The sequence below is a fragment of the Petaurus breviceps genome, unplaced genomic scaffold, assembly GCF_028583685.1.
Source record: "Petaurus breviceps papuanus isolate PSGF00001 unplaced genomic scaffold, PetGlider_PUasm1.0 90919, whole genome shotgun sequence".
Lineage (NCBI taxonomy): Eukaryota > Metazoa > Chordata > Mammalia > Diprotodontia > Petauridae > Petaurus > Petaurus breviceps.
Window position 1 is genome coordinate 13233128 of NW_027187378.1, and position 20943 is coordinate 13254070.

Sequence of the window (20943 nt, forward strand, 5' to 3'; positions counted from 1 at the left end):
AAACTTTGTTGTCTCTTGATATTCACATTATAGTGGTTCAAACAGTATCAGAGAATTGAACACTCTTAAAGGACTTAATAAGGTCATTTAATCCATACCTTTGCTGTTGTGTAGAGGTAAGGCAGTATCTCCATTTTATAGATGAAGCAGCTGAGATTGAGAGAAATTAAGGTCACTTAGCAATGATGTAGAGGAAGGCAGTAGAAGGGTTTAAACCTAAGTTTCTTGTCTTCTAATAAATCTTTTTTTCCAGTGCACTATGCTTTAAGCAAGTGATTTTTTTTTCATAACAACAAAGGCAAGTTTATACCAGGTAAAGAAATGTAAACTTGGCTAATCACTCTACAAAGTTTTTCCTTTCTCTTAAAAGACTTCAGAAAGAGACCATCATATACTATACAACACTATCCTGTTCATGAAGGTGCTTCATAAATATTCATGACATTCAGTAAATCTTCTGGTTCTGAGGATTCCCATTCCCCTCCCCTAACAGGTTTTTAAACAAATAATATTGGTCTAAGTTCAAGATTGATCACTGGTTGAAGCTTTGCTGGGAATTAAAATAATTTATTATTAAGTAATAATAAAAAATTAAAAACCTAACAATTCATCTTTCCAGGATGGGACAAAAGTACAGACATTTGTTGCTGAAGTTTCAAATCAGATAGTTGGGGTATCGATTGTCAGAACTGAAATGGTAAATATTTTTAAAATTTTATTCATTTGCTTGATTATTATTATTATTATTATTGTATTTTTGGAGGGCAGTTGGGGTTAAGTGACTTGCCCAAGGTCGCATGGCTAGGTTTTTTTTGTGTGTGTGTGTGTGTGTGTGTGTTAAGTGTCTGAGGCCGGATTTGAACTCAGGTCCTCCTGACTCCTGGCCCAGAGGCCTTGGTATGAACTCAGGAGGACCTGAGTTCAAATCTGGTCTCAGACACAACACAAAAAAAACTAGCCATGTGACCTTGGGCAAGTCACTTAACCCCAATTGCCCTACCTTCCCTCCTCCAAAAAAAATAGCAAACAAAAAAAACTAAACATGAATTAACACAAAGAGGTAATGAAATACTACCTTTACAAGTTTTGCTTTAAATTTAATGTGAATAGATTTTTATTTCTTAGGTATATAAATTATCATTTGCTTATGTTCAATTTGTTTATAAACTGGGTATCCTTCAAATCTCCCTTTTTTAACTTAAAAATAAATTTTATTAGCTCCATTCCTATAACAAATTTATAACAAAACATCAAAAATGCTTAAAAATATACTTGGTAATTTGAAAAAAAGGTGGGGTATGGTATTGAAGTAGACAAAATGTGTCCTGTCTTAACTGGATCTAGAGTGTAGCAAATTGGGCAGTGCCCTATGCCCACACAGGAAAGGGAAAACTGAGGGTGCTGAAAACAGTCTTGGGCACTTTTACATTTTTGTCCAAGGTCATCCCTACTGAATACAGAGTAATTCAGTTTGCTTGCATTCTTTAACCGCCCCCCCCCGCCTTTTTAGTTATGTTTAAAAAGACTGAACTGCAGAAAATAACAAGAAGTACTTAACAGATGAATGGCCAAGTGATTAAAATGATATGTACACATTGGTATGAAGAAATACAGGTAGATTCCTTCCAATTAACATTCCATCTCACATTCCCTCACACCTTTTCTCTACATTTCGGGCATGTCTGCCACACATGCCAATGGAACAAGTCAAATAATAATGAAAGCACAGCACATTTTCCTCCTCTCTGAGTGAGTGCATTGCTGGCAAAGAAAACTGTATACGTGGTTGCTGAACCGTTACCTTGTTTTCCCTTAGCAATTAATATAGATGAGTCCCTCATTCCCAGTGATTTCAGAAAAGGCTTGATGAAAAGACTAGATAAAAAGAGACAAAGGGTAGGGATCAGAATTAGGCCAATCACAACAAGGTTAATTGGTTGTACATACTTCAAGAATCTGTGATTTTGTCATGTGGGTACCAGCTCCCAAAAATGCAGGTTGTAACTCCTCCATTTGGGGAAGGTCCTGTGGCCCCCAAATTCACCCTTCTGTGACCAGACTTGGTAGTGAGCTTCTCTGAGGACAGCTGACATGCAGCCATCATCAGGTCCCTGCCCAAATGCTTTCTCCCTTGAGAGAACCTGCCAGAGCTTGTCTTCTCCAGGTATAGCCTTTGAGGAGCCAGAATGGCTTCCAGCCCACAATGAGATATCATAGTAGAACTTTAGGAAGTGTATGTGCTGAAGGACATACCAAATATTTCCTGAAAATATGTGCAGACTCTGACTAGTCATAACAAATTCACATTTCACCTGAAAGTCTACAAAATGCTGCCAAAGATTCTCAACTCATGTATAATTCAGAAAGGTAAAAAAGATTTAAGGATTATACTGTTATCTACATGTATATAGGTATCAGTCATGCATTTATCTATATACAAAGATCCAAGGAGGCAGAGACAGACAGGTGAGACATAGTGGAGTCATAGATACAAGGCTGCCCTGGGGGTCAGAAAGACCTGGGTTCAAGTCCTGAACATAATACATACAGACTGTGCAATCTTGGTCAAGCCACTTAACCACTCATTGTCCTAGTTTTTGAGAGTAGAAGTTGCCCAGCAAGAGCTGATCTGCATTGTCAGATGGAATGTCCTCACCAGGAATTCAGTAGGATAAGTACATAGACCTACCTAGGAGATATTGTGGGTTCAGCTCCAGACCACTACAATAAAGCAAATATCACAATAAAATGAGTCACATGAATTTTTTGTTTTCCCACTGCATATAAAAGTTATGTTTACACTATACTGTAGTCTATCAAGTGTGCAATAGCATCATGTCTAAAAAAATGTACATACATTAATTAAAATTATTTTATTGCTAAAAAAAAAGAATGCTGAGCCTTCAACATCGTAATCTTTTAGCTGGTTGAGGGTTACGTATTGATGTTGACAGGTGCTTACTGACCAGGCTGGGGATTGCTGAAGGTTGGGGTGGCTGTGGCAATTTCTTAAAATAAGACAACAATGAAATTTGCTACATCAATTAGCTCTTCCTTTCACTGGAGCACTTAGAGGCCATTGTAGGGTTATTAATTGGCCTAATTTCAATATTCTGTGTCTCAGGGAATAGGGAGACCTGAGGAGAGGGAGAGAGATGGGGAACAGCTGGTAGGTGGAAGTCAAAACACACAACATTTATCGATCAAGTTTGCTGTCTTATATGGGTGGTTTGTGACTCGCCAAAACAATTACAGCGGCAGCATCAAAGATCACTGATCACAGACTGCCATACCAGATGAAATAATAATAAAAAAGTTTGAAATATTGAGAGATTTACCAGATTGTGACACAGATACATAATGTGAGCACACGCTGTTTGAAAAATGGTGCCAGTAGACCTGCTGACGCAGGGTTGCCACAGACCTTCAATTTGTACAAAAACCCCGCAATTATCTGTGAAGTGCAATAAAGTGAAGCGAAATAAAATGAGGTATGTGCCTGTATTTGTTTTTCCAGACCAATGATTTTAGTGGGTAAGGCAACTCCTTATACCCATGCAGATCAACAGCTATTCTGCTAGTTATAGTTTCATGCAGCTGCCTGTGTCAGAGGCCAGAATTGAAACCAGGCCTTATGATGTGGAGGCCAATTCTCTATCCATTACACTGGATTGCGTCTCCACATAGTGACAAATACCTACAGATAATTTAGTATAATTTTACAGAAATTCCTGATAGGATGTTTCAATGAAATAATGTTTAAATTGGTTTGTTTGTTTTGGTCATAACTGGGGTGACTTCCTGAATGTTTGCATTATTAGGAACTAATCTAGACAGTTTCAATGACTTCTTACTCCAATCCTTGAAGAGTGTACCTGGTCTTTGATGAAGCACATATGTATGTCTTGCCTAACTGAAATTTCATAACTGTTAATGAACCATATAACTTCAGTGTTACTAGGTTTTTAGATTTAAAAAAAATTATCATTTAAAGTTCAAAATACTAGTGACAAACCTCTCCCTGTCTGGCTTGAGGCACTGTTGTAATATAGTTTAGCAAATGACCAGTTATTCTCAAGGGAGAACACAAACATATAAAACATGCTTTCAATTTTATTTGATTATTTAAAACACAATAAACATTGGGTCAATAAAGAGAGAATCAGTTTTCTGACTTCAGTGATTAAGATATAGCAAAGCACAGAAACAAGTTCTGTGTACTTATTTGCCACAGAACCATAGTTTATAGAATTGTTTAAAAAGTTGTTTGTTTTTTCTTCTGTTTTCTAGGATATAGAGTACATACGTTCACATTATAACATTGAAGATTTTATTTACTATAGTCATCACCAAAGAGAAGAACATGGCCACATGCACCATTTTGTTTTAAATCCCATATTCCAGCACTATACAAAATATTTTCTCAAGGAGATCCTTCGCTTAAGTTTTAAATCCTGCCTCTACTATCTAATTTATCCACAATCCAGGGAAGGCAAGGTAAAAGAAATCTGATGTGACTTTATTCATTTTTTAGTGGATCTTATTTCCCAACATATTCCATGTTCTTTACTCCTAATAAACTTTCCTCTCTCCTTCTCAATTTATCTTTCTGCCCCCTGTACTTTCACGATACTATATTGATTGAAATTTAAAAGGCTACCCTTATTTTGGCACCTTTATTAGACTAAAAATAAGACTCAAGGTTTTTTTGAAATGTAAAATGACTAAAACTAAATAATGTAAAATAAGTAAAACAATCAAAACAAACAATAGGTTATATACATGGACAAAGCACAGACCAAAAATTATGTGGAGATTGGTACCAGAATTTCAGATTGTTTCTCAAGGTATAGTTGTTGTTTTTTTTTAAAGCAATCGGGGTTAAGTAACTTGCTCAAGGTTACATGGCCAGTTTTTTTGTGTGGGTGTTAAGTATCTGAGGCTGGAACCAATCCCAGGTCTCCCGACTCCGGGGCCGGTGCTCTTACTTACTGTGCCACCTAGCCGCCCCCCAAGGTATATTTGTGCAACATCAAAATCACAGTGTAATTTTTTTCTTACAACATTAAGTTGATCCAAAATAGCCTTTTTTGGTGTGTCTAATGTACTGACAAAGTTTCCTAAACTCCAACCTTTGTAACAATGTAAAAAAAACTCCATTGTGAATATATATGCACATATATATATATATATATATATATATATATATATATATATATATATAAACACTCACACACAGATTATATATATTCATGTTTGCCCCTTCTTCTGGGGGTGATAGCACAGTTCTGTGGTCTTACTGTATAAGATTTTCTGTTTTTCCACATATAGCCTTTGTCTTTCCTGTAATGTAGATTCGAGTTGATAATGTGGATCAGTGAAACATCAACCTCAGTGATGAAAGTTAGTATATTAGATTTCATTCTTGATCCAGGTATGTTAGGCCAGGTTCCAGTTGAATGAAAGAAAGTGTTGGGTATCTTTTAAAAAATAAAGTGAGCCAATATAAATTGAAATGATATCACTTAGCAGTCCTAAAATTTTGTAAAAGTGTATGAATGCATGCATATAGCAATGAACTTGACAGTATTTATTACCTATCAGTGGATTGGTTTATTTATTTTGGGGTGATAAAGGGAATAGGGTGCAACAGGAAATGATTTTTTGGTGTGAGGTAGAACTGACAATGGGGTTATTTCCCATGATCATGGAAAGGAAAATCATTCTAATAATATCCAACAAACCCAGATTTTAATTTGGGTAGACTAGGAACCCTGGGCCATGGGATTTTCCTTTAATTCCTTCTTTAGTACTAGTTTGGTGACTTTCTGGTTGTAATAGCAGACTCTTCATTTTATTCATATTGTTGATACATTAGTAATAATAAAAAAATAGTATTTTGGACACAGTTTAATATTTATATGTACTTTAAAATATAGAATTAAGAGCCCTTTAAGACTAATCATATATGCATGTATATAACATGGGTATAGATTTTGATAAATACTTATTATTCACTTTGTATTCTAGTGTATACTTCCACAGATTCAAGTAAAAGTAGAGGTTGGAGACCACTAATTATACAATTGACTCAGATAAAAGCAACAAAAACTGCTTTGTCTAAAATATACAACTAGTCAAGATAAGGTCATTTTAATTTATTGTACTTTGATTGTCTGGATGGTTTCATCTGTGTTTTATTTTACAATACATGTTTAGGTGCAATATTTGAGAGATTTAACCAAGATTATTAAAAAAGTAACATTTGGGTTGTTCTATAGCCCAGTGTTGTGAAACTTGAAGTGCTTTACACTTTAAGAAATTCACTTAGAAAGCCTCATGATGACTGCTATCCATATAACTATATTAAGCAACACTCATTTTTAGCAAATTAGGTATGTGATATTTGAAATGTCATTTGTGAAATAAATGAAATTCTTATTTTTAGAAGAAAACATTTTTTACATTTTACATTTTTACATTTACATTACAAAACATTGCTTTCATTAAGCAGACACTTCATTAGGGGTTTTAGACCTATTTATTTTATTAACCTAAATTTTTATTGTTAAATGGTTACAAAATTCTGGAGATCATTTCAGAGAATTCTCTGATATGGAAGAAATGTGAAAGAAAGAGAAATCACAAGATCTAAGCTGGAAGAGACCTCAAAGGTCATCAAATCCAGCCTATATCTAAAGTAGAATTACCTAAAAATACCTAATGTGTTTTCTTCCAAATTTTGCTTGCAGTCCTACAGGATAGGGACCCTAGATACCTTCCTAGGATCTAATTCTTAAGAAGTTTTCCCTTTCATTACACCTAACTTTATTTCTTTGCATCCCTCACCTATCACTCCCAGTTCTTCCCTCTGGAACAAAGCAGAATAAGTTGAGTTCTTCGATGTGACAAACCTTCAAATATTTGAAGATAGCAATTATTTTCCTTATGAGTGTTCTCTTTTTCAGAATAACCCCACCCCCCAGTTCCTTAAACTGATTCTGACTTGACATGACCTTGAAATCCTTCTCCATTCCTATTCCTCTTTTCTGAACATTTCTAAGAGGTAGCATCCATAACTGTACACAATACTCCAGCCTGACCAGAATTGTTCCCACCTTAGTCCTGGACAATACTTGAAGATTACTTCATCTTTCTTGGTTCTCACACTGTTTATTAATAATGAACGTTCACATTTGACACATGCCGTTAACTAAAACCCTAGGATTTTTTCCAGATGAATTACTATGTTTCCCTGTGAAGTTCATTTTTTAAATTCAAGTTATCAAAAACTTTTAAATTTTCCCTCTTAAATTTCATCTAATCAGGTTTGGTCCAATGTCCTAACTTGTCAAGCTCTTTTTTTTGGTATTCTTATTCTGTCCTCTAGCCTGCCAATAGCCCTTCCTAGTTCTCTGTCATCTGCAAATTTGATAAGTATGCAATCTCTGCATGCCTGTTAGCTATTATTATTATTAATTTTTACATCAGTGAGGTAGTTCACCTGCCTCTAGTGACAAGCATTCCAGTGAGTGCTCTGTTACTTAGATATCTGGCATTTGAGCTTCTTAGTAGCTCTTTTTTGTTCTATCTGTTCAAAGGACATTGGTCTTTTCCTATGAAACAGAGCTTAGCAAGGAAGGACCTAAGCCTGTCAGCAGAGACACATAGCCACCCAGCCTGGAAACGCCTCAGAAATTAGAGGCTCACTTGAGCAGGACTTTTTGTTTTTGTTTTTGAGATAATTGGGATTACTTGCTGAGGGTCATAAGCTAGTAAGAGTCAAATGTCTGAGGACATTGAGCAGGCCTTTGATTCTATATAATGCTGGTTTTGTGCCAGGATTAGTGCTAGCGATAATCTCCAGTGGTACCCAAGGATGGCCATGGTTTACTGTTGGGGTTAGAGATAAGTGCTATGGCCTACATGATGACACATCATCCTGGGCAACTATAGATGTAGCTGTTTTTCTTGGGAGCAGAGGAAGAGTGCAGATAGGACTGCTATATCTTAAAATAAAGTAGGAGAAAGGCAAGGCAAGGCAAAACAATCATTTATTGCTATGTGCCAGACACTACACTAAGCATTGTAGATAAAAATACAAGCAAAAAGATAGTTCCTACCCTCAAGGAGCTTACAGTCTAAGGAAGAGGGAAGATAACACACTTCAAAGGAAGGTGAAAAGGGGTGGAGGATAGAAGACAAATCCTATTTCCCCAAGGTGAGGGATATGGTGTTGAAGTCTGAAGAGTCATAAACAGAAGTAGGAGGGGAATAAAGGATGGCTGGAATGGGCTTCTCCCCAAAATGGAGGCCCTGAGAGGAACTCACCAGTGGAAGAAGGGGGCTGGCATGGCAGAGGGATGTTCCTGGGTGAGAAGACCCCAAGTGCTGAGGGAAGTTCCAGGGTGAGATGGCAGTTGAGGCACAGAGATGAAATCTGGAAAGGTAGAGACAGATTTTGGAGGGGAATGAATACTCCCTTACCAAGGATGGCCAACTTGTTTCCCTTCCCAAAATGGAAGCCCTGGGAGGAACGCACCAGTGGTTCAGGGGCTGGAAATAAAAGGAAGACAAAATGAGCTGAGAAGATCTGCCTCCTCTCCACCATCAGTTTTCGTTGTTCCATTGATGGTGGTCATAGCCTACTTTGATCCTCTTCTTTCTCTCCAATTTATAGTTAAAAAAATTAAAGAAGTTTCCCCCCCCCCTTAATTGTTCCCTCCACCCTCACTTCATTTTGAACTTGAGTGTTCTAGCAGCCACTATTCTTATAAGATTATGCCATTTTAAAATACTTATCCTTTGATATGTTGTATGTATTACTTTTTGCAAAACTTAAAGCACTATGTAAGTGAGCCCTATTATTATTGTTCTTATCTTTCATCGACAGGCACATGGAATAGTGGATAGAGAATCAGGAAGACCAGGGTTCAAGTTCTTCTTCTGAATCTAAGTCTTTTAAACTCTCAGTGTTCTGTGTAGCTCTCCCGAGAGCAATTATAGATCTGCATTGGTGGTAGGAGTTTCCTCCCTGGGAGCACCACAGGTTTCCTATATCAGTGGTATCAAAAATGAGAGCCAAGACCTGGCCCCAACACACTCAAGCAGGAAGTCCCGTTAAATCTTACCCTCCCCACAATAGATAAATTTGTGACTTGTCTCCAACACAACCAAACCTTCCCTTAATCCCTCATAATCCTCTGACTCCTCCCTCTCCTATTCAAGCTCCCAACTCCCTAGGTTCTGAGCTCAGAATAGGCTTCTCTGGATAATTACAATTTAACTACCTAGACAGCCACAGCAGCAGCTGAACAGGTGCCAGAAGGATTGGAAAATCCTTCTCATCTTCACACCCCATCCCTTCGTGGTGATAGCAGCTACCCTTTCATGGGAGGGCTCTGCACTCCGAGGCACTACAATATCTCTCATCTGTCCTCTTTGTCTGCTCACACCATAGTTCAGCCTCTCATCTCTCACCTGGACAATTGGAATGGCCCCTTTATTAGTTTTCCTGCCTCAAATCTCTTTCCTCTTCAATTTATACTCCACAAAACTTGCTGAAGGGTCATCCCCAGTCATCCTGATCTATATATTGCCACTGGACCCAGATGGCTCAGGAGGAGAAAGTGAGGCTGGTGACTTTGCACAGCCCTCCCTCACTTAAATCCAGTTCACTTGAAAGTCATGGCATCACCTTCCCAATGTCATGGTCCTCTTCAAGAATGAAGGACAAACAACAACAAAGCTGCCAAAGTGATTTTGCTCAAATGTACATCTGACCATGTCACTCCTCTACCCAATAAGCTCCAATGATTCCATATTGATTCTAGGATCCATATTATTTCATATTTTTCTAATCCCTTAAAATTTTGATTTTTCATGTAAATACACTTAAACATACACATATTGGGAGAATTACTCATATTTTTTTTTTTTACTGATAATGTTGCATGATCAAAAAAGTTGAAAGACCATTGCCATACCCCAGTGAAATTATAGCTCTGCTGTATTAGTTTTCCCTACACACATATGTATTGTCTAGATTCTTATTCTAGATTCTTAACCTGGGGTCCATAAACTTTAAAAAATTGTGATAATGGGGTGGCTAGGTGGCGCAGTGAGTTAGAGTGCTGGCCCTAGAGTAATGAGGACCTGAGTTCGGATGCGGCCTCAGACACTTAACACACACAAACAAAAAAGCTAGCCATGTGACCTTGGGCAAGTTACTTAAACCCAATTGCCCTCCAAAAAGCAAAAAAAAAATTGTGGTAATTTTATTTTAATATAATTTCACTTATAATCCTATGTATTTTATTTTATGCATTTTAGAAACATTATGAGTAGGGGTCTCTTGACTTCACCAGCCTGCCAAAGGGGCCCATGACACATCTGATCTAGATGTACAGGCATGTGTATACATATACACATACATGCATATATGAGGATAGGACCACTGCTTTAGTTTGATAGCATGAAGCTAACTGGTGACAGAAGGCATATCTTTTCAATGGTTATTTTTCTTTCTCATTTTGTCTGTTGCCTCCACTTTATCCCAAAGAATCAGCGACCCCTGGAAAAGAATGGCTACATCTTATGCTAGCTATTATGTTTGGCTACCCAGGATGAACATGCCATGGTATAGTCCATAGCAGTTGTCTGTAATGCCAGCTCCAACCATAGCCTTGGCCAACCTGGGGTACCTCTACACATATAGATCGGTGCTCATCCTACCACACACCTGGGGACATGCATGTGCAGACCCGCATGCTTATTACATACACATATGTGTATACATGCATGCTATAGACATACATATGCATGCGTATACACATATGTATATGTGCATGTATAAATATATCCTCCATTACCTGCCCTTGTTTCTATCATCTTTAGATGTCTTTTTATCCTATGAGAATGAATTAATTCCCTGTGTATTTACACTGATTTCTTTAGATAATTCCTCTTCCATTCTTCAAAATTGTTTTCCTTTTTGGCTTTAGAATTTCCTTCTTGAGAAATTAACAGCTCTTCGACCTGACTTTTGTTGAATTTCAGTCTATGAAATCTTATCTCTTTTTTTTTAATGAAACCTTTGAAATCTATTCTCCAAAAATCTAGGACATATTAGACTATGCCTAATTTTCTTCTTCTTTTCTTTCAGAAATTCTAAAATAAAGTGGTTACTTCCCCCTATTCCCAGTTCTTCCACCATTGATTTGTACTAATAGCTCTTAATAATAAATGCTAAATTAATATTTTAGTGTTTTCTCATCAAAGCACTATTTGTCAGAATGAATTTCATGAAGCAGTAATTCCACTTGTAATATAACATTAATGTAGGTCAAATTGAGATAATGCATCCTTCTGCACACTTTGCATTTTATTGTTTTATTTCCTATAGTTTATTTCATCCAGAAAAAAATTCAGTTGAAGATATTTAGAATGACATGCTATGCAACAGGAGAGATTTTTTAGGTTCATTTTAAGTTGCTCACTTGGATGACATTTCAGGCTATGTGTTTTCTTAAAGCATCTTTTGCCAAACAAGCAAAGGTTAACAGTAAGCAGATAACACAGCTTAATGAGGTCAAATCAAGCTGATTCATGATCACTATGGAGAAGAATATCCTCCTGGGGAAAATACTTGTACTGAAAAATCCCATAAACCAAACCACTTGTTTATCTGCCATTCCCACAGAGATAGTAATGTAATTACTCTCATAATTATCTTCATTAGTGTCAGGCATTATCTGCAATTCATTCCTCTGCTCTAAGAGTATGTTTGTTTATTTGATGATTTTTCTCTTGGATTTGGTCAACCGAGTTAAGAATTTTGTATCTGTAAGCCATATACCCGACATCTGTGATGCACTGTTCTGACATTCTCCCTGCTAAAATATAGATCGCTGTCTTTCAGTTTCAGAATCCCTATGCCCATTCCCTGACATCTGCCCTTCATTACTTGGTTCCCGTGCGACCAAGACGACAGATTGTCTATCCTCTGGAAGAGCTTGGCATAAATGCTCCATCAAAGGAGGTCTCCAAGGATCAGGTGGGTAACAGAAGCAGCAGCAGGCAAGAGGCATAGTGCCAGCTAATGCAGGGTTTGGCAGATGGGACGACATTACTGTCTTAGTGTTGAATAGGCTGCTTCTTAATTACAGTGAACCTGGTGTTCATACCCTTACAGCCCAAGCCTTGCAAATGCACTACGTATCCAAAATGTTCATTTCAAATTGAACAGTAAAACAGTAACCATTGCATAGTGATCACTAAAAACAAACAAATACAGGGAGGAAGGAATTTTTCTAACATCAACAGCATTTATAGTATACTTTTTCTCTCTGCAATCACTTCAAATGGTATCCCTCTCTCAGCTGATTTTTGGGTTCATGACAAGAAATGCTATGTCACTCAAGACGAAACTGACAGAAATCGTACTTGATATGTTTTAGATAGTTCTTTAGTCCTAAAGTCATGTTTATTTAATTGGCTTCTGGAGTGAAACTCTGAAAACTGCTGCAGAATGTCAAGAATGATTAACAGAAACATATTAGATACCCTTGGGCTGCTAAGATATTTGACCTTAAAATGAATGCATTTGCCTAAGCTAGAGAAGCTTTTCTTGCTACACAAATAGAAAAATATCACAAAGTAAGGGGATGAAGTAAAAATCTGACTTTTAAGGCCAAAAATTTATACAGCTATTTTCAATAACAAAAGGAGATGAGAGGAAAAATCTTGTAGAATCATCCTTCCTATAAAAGTCTGTTTAGGATAAATTGTTTTTCTTGTTAAAAATTAGAAAAATTACCATAAGACAAAAACACGATTCCCCTTGGAATATAAAAGTGTAAGCCCTAAGATCTGAAAACAAAATTCCTCAGAGACAGATGTTATCTCTAAGAGATGAACATTTCTACAGATGTTAGTGCCTTACGAAGTACATTCTACCAATGTCTTTTCCTCCTCTCCGTCTTCCCCACCCCCATTCTGCCTTAGTTTGCATCCAAGTACAATTCAGGATGACTGCTCTATAAAAGCCCAATTTTGAGGAGGTCACACAGTTGCTTTAGATGTTATTTCTGGGTTCTTTTCTCTAAATTATATGAGACAATTGAGTTTTCTTCAGGACAGTTGCTGTGTCCTAGATTATTTATTTTGGAAGATCTGGATTCAAATATTCATTCTTTAATCACCATTTCAATTTTTGTTTGTTTATTTATTTTTTTTTACTTACAGTGGTACAAGAGAGTCTCAGTTTGAGTTTAAGGGCTTAGTAACAAAGAACTCCAACTCCTCCTCCCCCTACACACATACAATTGCTATAGGGAAAAATTACAACCACCCACTAGTTAAGTGGTCAAGTGATAATTTGTTTTCAACCAAGTCAAATTTGCTGGGGTTTTTTAAGTTTAGACTAGTTATGGCTTTTTGTACTTGTTTGTTAGTAGAACTTTAAGGGTACAATTTAAAAATATTTTAATATTGATTGAGATGAGAAATATTGAAGAATTGTTCTCTTATTTTTTTTATTAGTTGACTAAGGCAAAATAACACAAAAGAAGATATTGGAAAGATAGTTATGTAATATTATGTCCATTGTTTCTTAGCAGGGAGATACATTTTGTATCAGTTGAGTTAAATGACTATATCAACAGATTCTGTTTTGCTCTTTTACATTTCATATCTCCCTATTTACTGCACTATTTGTGCCCCTCTCATTCCCTCACCATATTCATAAATTTATCTGATCACTTACTTTTCATAGCTTTTATCCAATTCAGTCTATCTTGATGTTGCCTTCCATTTCCTTGCTTTCACCTAGGAAGTCAATTTTCAAGGGAACAGATCACTCCAAGCATTAGTAATGGGATAGAAAGCTTTTCAGCTCAGTAGGTTGCCAATTTGAATCTGGCACAGGTCAGCAGTGATTGGAATTTATCATTTCATGGCAGTTTGGTGACCTCTGCACAATGACTTAGTTCTTTCAGTCTAGTTTAGCTGATACAATATCTCCCCCATAGTTTCTACTAATTGACTGTCTTCCAAGTATTGTGCCATGAGAATGGGCATGGCAAATAGACTAATGAGCTTTTGCCACAAGCTGCAGAAGAAAAGTCATGAAGATTAATAATATAGTCTGATAGTCAACAAGTAATAATGGAAGAAATTTCTGACGAAGTTAATAATCAATAAGCATGAGATAGAATAGATTTTGGAGATCTTTTTCCAGCTAGGATTACCCCCTAGAGTTCATTGTGTAAACATTCAATTGGTAATTTTGTGTTAAATGTATTTATATGGTCCATCTACATGAAAATGCAATCAGTTATGCTACCATTTAGACAGACGAGACAGACCAAAATTAACTTAAAAATCTTCAGCTGCTACTAAGTGGATATATATTTAGGAATTTGCCCCTTCATCAGTTATTAAGGTCAGGTTGATTGGTTTTTTAGCAGGACAGGCTAGCCTAACCAGTAGTGGAAAAGTGACTGAAGAAAAGTCAGCCACAGTGTAAACAGACAAAACTCTGAGGAATTCCTCTAGGGAATGCCTCTGTATCAAGGAAACATTCCTCATTTCTGACCTGGAATCCATTCCAGTATTTTAAAAATATATTAATAATTTTTAGATTTTATCATAACCAATTACAGATGACAAAAGCTCTTGTACTTTAATATCAAAAGACATTTATTGAATAAATGCTGCTTATCAACTATTACAATCATAACCACTCATATCTATAAAGCATATTACTATTTACCAAGTGTTTTCCTTATAACAAGCCCATGAGACAGGTATTCACTACTCCCATTTTTTTTAACACTTAAAGAAATTGAGTCTCATAAATGTTAAGTGACTTGGCCAATGTCATATATCTAGTAAGTATTTTAACAAAAACAGCAGCTTTTTTGACTCTTCCCCTGCTTGGTGCTGCTTCTCTTGAATGGTAAACTCTGAAGGAGGAGCAGCTGCTGGCCCTAATTGAAGAGAACATGGAACTGCCTAGTTCTTAACTATTGCCCAGGCTATAAGGGAGCAGTAGAAACTCCTGATGCTGGAAATCAGTGGAAGAGGATTGGCTAAGAAACTGACCCTGGGGGAGTGGAATATTCTGCTTTCAGAAGATAAGAGGGTTATGGGAGAGTTAGTGTTGTGATTGGAGTGATTGTGTGTGTGTGTGTGTGTGTGTGTGTGTAAGAGAGAGATAAGAAAATAATGAGTATGGAAACCTAAGGAAAATGAGTCAGTGGGAATGGTTTGTGGGTGTGTCCAGGTATGGATCCCCCAAAGTTTGTGGGTGATGTTTAGTTGCAGCTGCCTGAAGGGTTGGGTTGACCCTGGGGACAAATTTTGTTTTAGGGAAGATTAACTCATTCTACAGAGGTAAGCTGTCCTAGCATGTGCAAGTAGTCCCTAAGATTACATGTGTGCTGGATCTCAGTGCCTTTCATATTTAGATATTTCTATCATTTGGAGACAGAATTCCAACAAATGCCATATCTGAATGGCATATATCTAAGCCCCTGGTTGTCTCTGCCTGTGACAAGAAAATATCAGGGAAAGGGAAGAAAAGCAAGTAGACCTAAAAGCAGAATGCATGTAAACGAGGCTAGAACATTCATTTCTTAAAATATATAGTTGTTATAGCTTAGTCTAGAATTCTTTTTTTAGGTCAAACCTTTTATGCTGCCATTTAATCATACTTTCAAAATGATCATTCATTTAAAATTATTACACATTATCTGTGTAAGCATTTTGGGGGCAAGTTTTTGGTCAGTTTATATGATTTTGACAGTGGAATGATCTATTTTATTTTCCTAAAGTAAATCACAATTTATTAAACATCTTCCTTCTTAAACTTAAATATATTACTATTTTCCTAGAATGTGATCTTTTGCAAAGATGTTACTTACTGGCATTAGTTACCCTTTGAATTGCTTCTTTTCATCTCTGACTGTTCTTCCCTCAGTCCAAGTATAATTACCATCTGATGGACTGTTACTGGATACAGTTTCACTTGTACATCTGCTGTCCTAGTAAATTTCATTATTCTACCCAGCACCTGCTAGATTTTCTCCTGGTTTAATTGTTTCCCACCCCCTCCTTAAACTTCTTCACTTTCATTGCCAGCCGTCTAGTTTCCATGTGGATTTCTGGAGATCAACTATTTAGCATCTTTTTGATGGAAATTTCTCAACATTCAATTAATGCTTCTTTCTGTACCATGTATATGGTGAAATCATGAATATTTTCTGACTTGTCTTGAATGTCCAAGACATGTTATATTGCAAATGTACTTGTAGTAGGTTACCCCAGTTTAAATCTACCCTGTAATTCAAATTTACTTCTCCCCAGTACTATGCAGAAATTCCCTATACATTTGAGTATGTATATAAAAGTATAATATTTTCCATTTATAGTCAAATTCTTTTCTGAGATTCTTGGAACTATTTTCATGAATCCTATTCATAAGTATCATTTTTAGACTGAAAGTTGCTTGTGTTCCAAGATCATATCTTTATGGTTCTCAGTCGGATTCTGATTATCTTCAGAATCAGAATTTTTTTTAGAGTAGTAAGTAAGGTACCTTAAAGCTCATCTAATCTAACTCCATTTACAAATGAGGAAACTTACCCATAGAGAGGTTAAATGACTTGTTCAAACACATTGGACAGGGGAAGCAGGTCCTGAGCCTGTCTTCTGACTCCCAAACCACTACCCTAATTCCTTCTACTATGTGATACTTCTCTCATAAGCATTAATCAGTCAAGCAATAAACATTGAATTACATTCCTATTACGTGTCATTGTGGTGTGCTAAAACAACTATATATATTGGGAATACAAAGACAAACCCTCTCCACCCCCATGCCTGCCCTCAAGGAGCTTAAAATCATAAGGGGAAAGAACATATAAATATACAAATTACAAAGTAATTGGTATGTGGGGGGGGGAACATTATCTGTGGGGTGACGGGAGTCATAAAAGGTTTTATACAGGAGGTGATATGAGCTGAGCTTTCAAAGAAGCTGCAGAATGTAAGAAAGATCAGGAGAAAGTACATTCAGTACATGGGGGCAGGCTGTGCAAAGGCAGGGAGGTAGGAGATGGAACACATCCAGTAGACCCTTCGGTAAACAGTTTACAAACAATACCCCCATTCTGTAGATAAAGAAATCAAGTCCCAGGGAGCTTGTGTATCCAAGGTAGCTAATAGCAGAGACTTGATTTGAACCCAGGTCTCCTGAGGACTCAGGTTGTAAGTTAATAGTTCTGCTTTCAGAATGAAAAACCCAAACCATTGAAAAGTTAAGTGACCTGAAAATGATTTTTGTATCTTGTAGATCCTTGGCATTAACTACTTGAACTTTGACAAAAAAATTAGCTGTTGTCAGATTCTTTCAAAAAACAAAACAAAACAACTGTTTAGCACTTTAGCCTAGTGAATTTACACTTGCAAACCTGACACTGAGAAATGACATTGGGAAAGGTACGGGCCAGAGAGGCCCACCATCTTTGTCATAATCCTGTAGTCATAACATTGATGTTAACATCATGTCATAATTACCCTGTGAAGCCTGCCTTTTTCCTCTGGGGGCCATGCTGGAAATGCCTCCTTAACACATATAGAAACGTTTATAGAGGTTTATGGAACAGAGGAGGAGGCTCAAAGAGTATAAGTGGGATTCATGCTTGTAGCCCTATGTGTTCATGGGTAACGATGCTCTATGTTCATTGGTCCCTGTGTGAGGGTGAATGATTCTATGACTTAGGCTGGAAGCAGAGCTGAGCCACCTTAAGGTTTGTCTATTCAATGCTAATCAATCATCAGCTTCTTAATCTCTAGAATGAATATTGATGAAGCATACTTTCAGATCTAATATTCTTACCAGGAGTTAAGAAGCTTTCAGTTGTTTCGGTGCTGAAAATAAGGAGAAATACTGAGCATCCTTTAATTCACAGTAATAGACCTTTCATGTAATTATGAAATTACTAGTAATAAACAGGAATTCTCTTTCAAAGAGAACCTTTGAATCTAAAACTGCACCATTTTAAAATTCCTGTTTAAAAAGAGAATTAAGGTATCCTCTCCCTCCCCCGCCCCCAGCAACCTTTAAAGTAACCAATGTGTCCTTTCAGTTTCAGGATGCCTCATTCTCCTTTGGTAGCTACTTTAATTCTGAAAAAGAGGCTTCACCCCACCTAAAAGGAAATCCTGAGGCTTTCCTGGATGCTGGCTGGGCTCATGCCACAGTTCAGCAGGGAGAAAAAAATAGATGCTCTTTCCTGCAGAGCTATGGTAATGAATACCATCAAGGTTCAGGAGTGCCCCAGGATATATAATATGACTGCCGTGGTGCCTCTGGAGAGCCATGGCCCAAGTGCACAGCGTCCTCGGCTGGATCTCAGCTCCAAGGGCACTAAGTGGCTCTCACAGCATCCTCAGAATTTGCCTTCAAGGATGAAAGAAATGACAGCCAAAAAAAAAAAAAAGGATGCTTCAAAACAAAAAGAAAAGAAAAACTGACCAAAAAACCTCCCAGAACTAAAAGTGGGCAACCTTAAAAGAGAAATGATTCATCTTCTAGTGGACTTGGAGCTGAGAGAGCTTGAGGTGAATGTTGCCCTGGGCACTCACTTTCTGGGCCCAAGCCAGCAACCATTCTTTGAGTCCCAGTGAACTCATCTGTAAAATGGAGATATTCCCTCTAAGACCTTTCTCCTAGTACTGTTGGGATGCTCATGAGATTTTATATATATATGTGTGTGAGGATATACATATGTCTTAATATATATATATGTGTGTATTTGTGTATGTATATATGTATTTGTATGTTTGTGTGTATATATGTATGTATAAGCAAAGTGCTTTACAAGCCCTGGAATGCTTTAAAAATGTCAGCTTTTATTATTAGTTTTGAAAATACCAGGCTTTATTTAGACCAGGGGTGGGGAACCTGTGGCCTTAAGGTCACATGGGACCCTCTAGGCCCTCAAGTGCAGCCCTTTGACTGAATCCAACTACAGCAGCACTTGAAGACCTTACATGTGTGGCCTCAAGGCCAAAGGTTCCTTACCCATGATTTAGACAATGAAAACTTTTGATAGTTAGATTTCAAACCACTAGCAACAGAGTTTGTTTACTGTTTTCAATCAATTTCTCACCATGAATGTTACTTTTCTATTGTCAAGAAATAATTTTCTCCTGTATTTTTAAAAATATGTGTGCAAAATCACATAAATCATAGAAGACATCCTGTGTAGTAGAAAGAACAGATTAGGAATCCTAGGATCTGAATTATAATCTCAGTTGTCCCACTAACTAGTTTTTGGTCATAGGCAAGTGATTTACCTTCATTAGGCCTTGATCCCCTTGTTTAGAAGTGTAACACTGACCACCATGGCCCCCACAACCTGAAGTTCAGGTATGTTACATTTCATCCCTCCTCTAGGTTCTCTGTCTGGTACCCTGAAGAGAGATTGAGCAGTATTTAGGTTCTCTGCCACTGGCTGCTGATGGCAGTTCCTTAAATATGAATGGGGTGTCCCTGTTTAGCCACTGGTTCCATTTAGCCACTAACAGATAAACTTTTACAAATTAATATTTACTTCAAAAGATATAATCATAAATATACAAACAGCTTAGCTTGGTTCCAATAGAGAACAGTCCCAGGGTTCAAGTCTAAGCCCCTCCTTGGGCTCAAGTCCCCAGAACCCTGGCTTCTCAGAGCTTCCCTGTTGGGTTGTCTGGCTCCAATGTCCTGTCTGCAATCCAGCCTCTAAGGTCACCATGGCTTGAACTCTTGGGTGCAGTGAGGATCCATCACCAGTCCCTGAAAGTGAGAAGAACAAGTGAAACAGAATAGAAACAAACAACATAGGCCCATTTCTCAGAGCCAGAGTAAAATGGAGGAGAAGGTATCTTCTCTATACCTTCAGTCCATAGTAACCATGCTGTGGGTAAACTGTGATCTTCACCCTCTGGATAGGAATGTGCACATAGGAAAGAGAGTGATTGTTTCAGCCTGGCCACTTGAAAGATGCAGCCTCTTCTGGATGTGCAGTCAAATCAAAGGTAGCTACTCCCAGCCCTGTGGTAGGGGAACTCAGGGAAGCAGGGTGCCTCCATGTTTGGTAGTCTGGGCATGCACAGGTCAAGCCCTCTTGCATAAACAATGCCAACTGCTGTCCAGCTGACACTAAGAGGGAGGGAATCCAGCCTGTATGAAACAGCAAGATGCCCTAAGGGAAAAGAAACAGGAGGTGGTAACACAGTTTTACTGCCTTGATCACCACCTCCCCTCATGTCCTGGTGGAGGCACCCTAGAGCCCTACACCTTAGAACCCCAGGAATATTAGTGACCTTTAGAAACCCCAAGAATGAAAAAAGCTCTTGCCACCAAACACTGCCAAATGATTCAGTGTTAGAAAAAAATAAGAGTTTTATTTCTAGAAATGGCACTAAAGAAGATTCATTACCATCTGCCTTGCAGCTGAACCATCAAGTCTTTCCATCTGCCCTAAAGCTGAACTCATTTATACTGGTTATCTCCCTGTATTAGAAAGGGAGCCCCTTGAGAAAAGGAACTAGCATGTTTTTTACATATTTCCCAAGCACTTAGTAACATGCTTGGCACATAGATGTTTAATAAATGCTTTTTCACTATTCGTTACTTTTTGTCTTTCCCTTTAGGAGGTTGGTCAGATCCAGAGGTGGGAAACCTGTGGCCTTGAGTCCATGTGTGGCCCTCTAGATCCTCAAGGGCAGCCCTTTGACTGCCAGAGGGCTGCCCCTGAGGACCTAGAGGGCCACATGTAGCCTTCAGGCAACAAGTTCTCTACCCCTGCATTAGACAGTCTCTAAGCTCCCTTTAAGCTCCAGAATAATATGATTCTGTATTCTCTAAATCAGAATATCACACATAGAGCC

General features: G+C 37.6%; 1 protein-coding gene across 1 annotated transcript in view; it reads left to right on the top strand.

The window, feature by feature from the left end:
• CFAP61 (cilia and flagella associated protein 61) overlaps nt 1-20943 on the top strand; it is a 365072-nt gene that overhangs the window by 127696 nt on the left and 216433 nt on the right. Inside the window, exons 15-17 of the mRNA XM_069075487.1 lie at nt 620-697; nt 4291-4497; nt 11921-12055. Of these exons, the coding sequence (XP_068931588.1) occupies nt 620-697; nt 4291-4497; nt 11921-12055 (420 nt within the window). The remainder of the gene's footprint in view (nt 1-619; nt 698-4290; nt 4498-11920; nt 12056-20943) is intronic.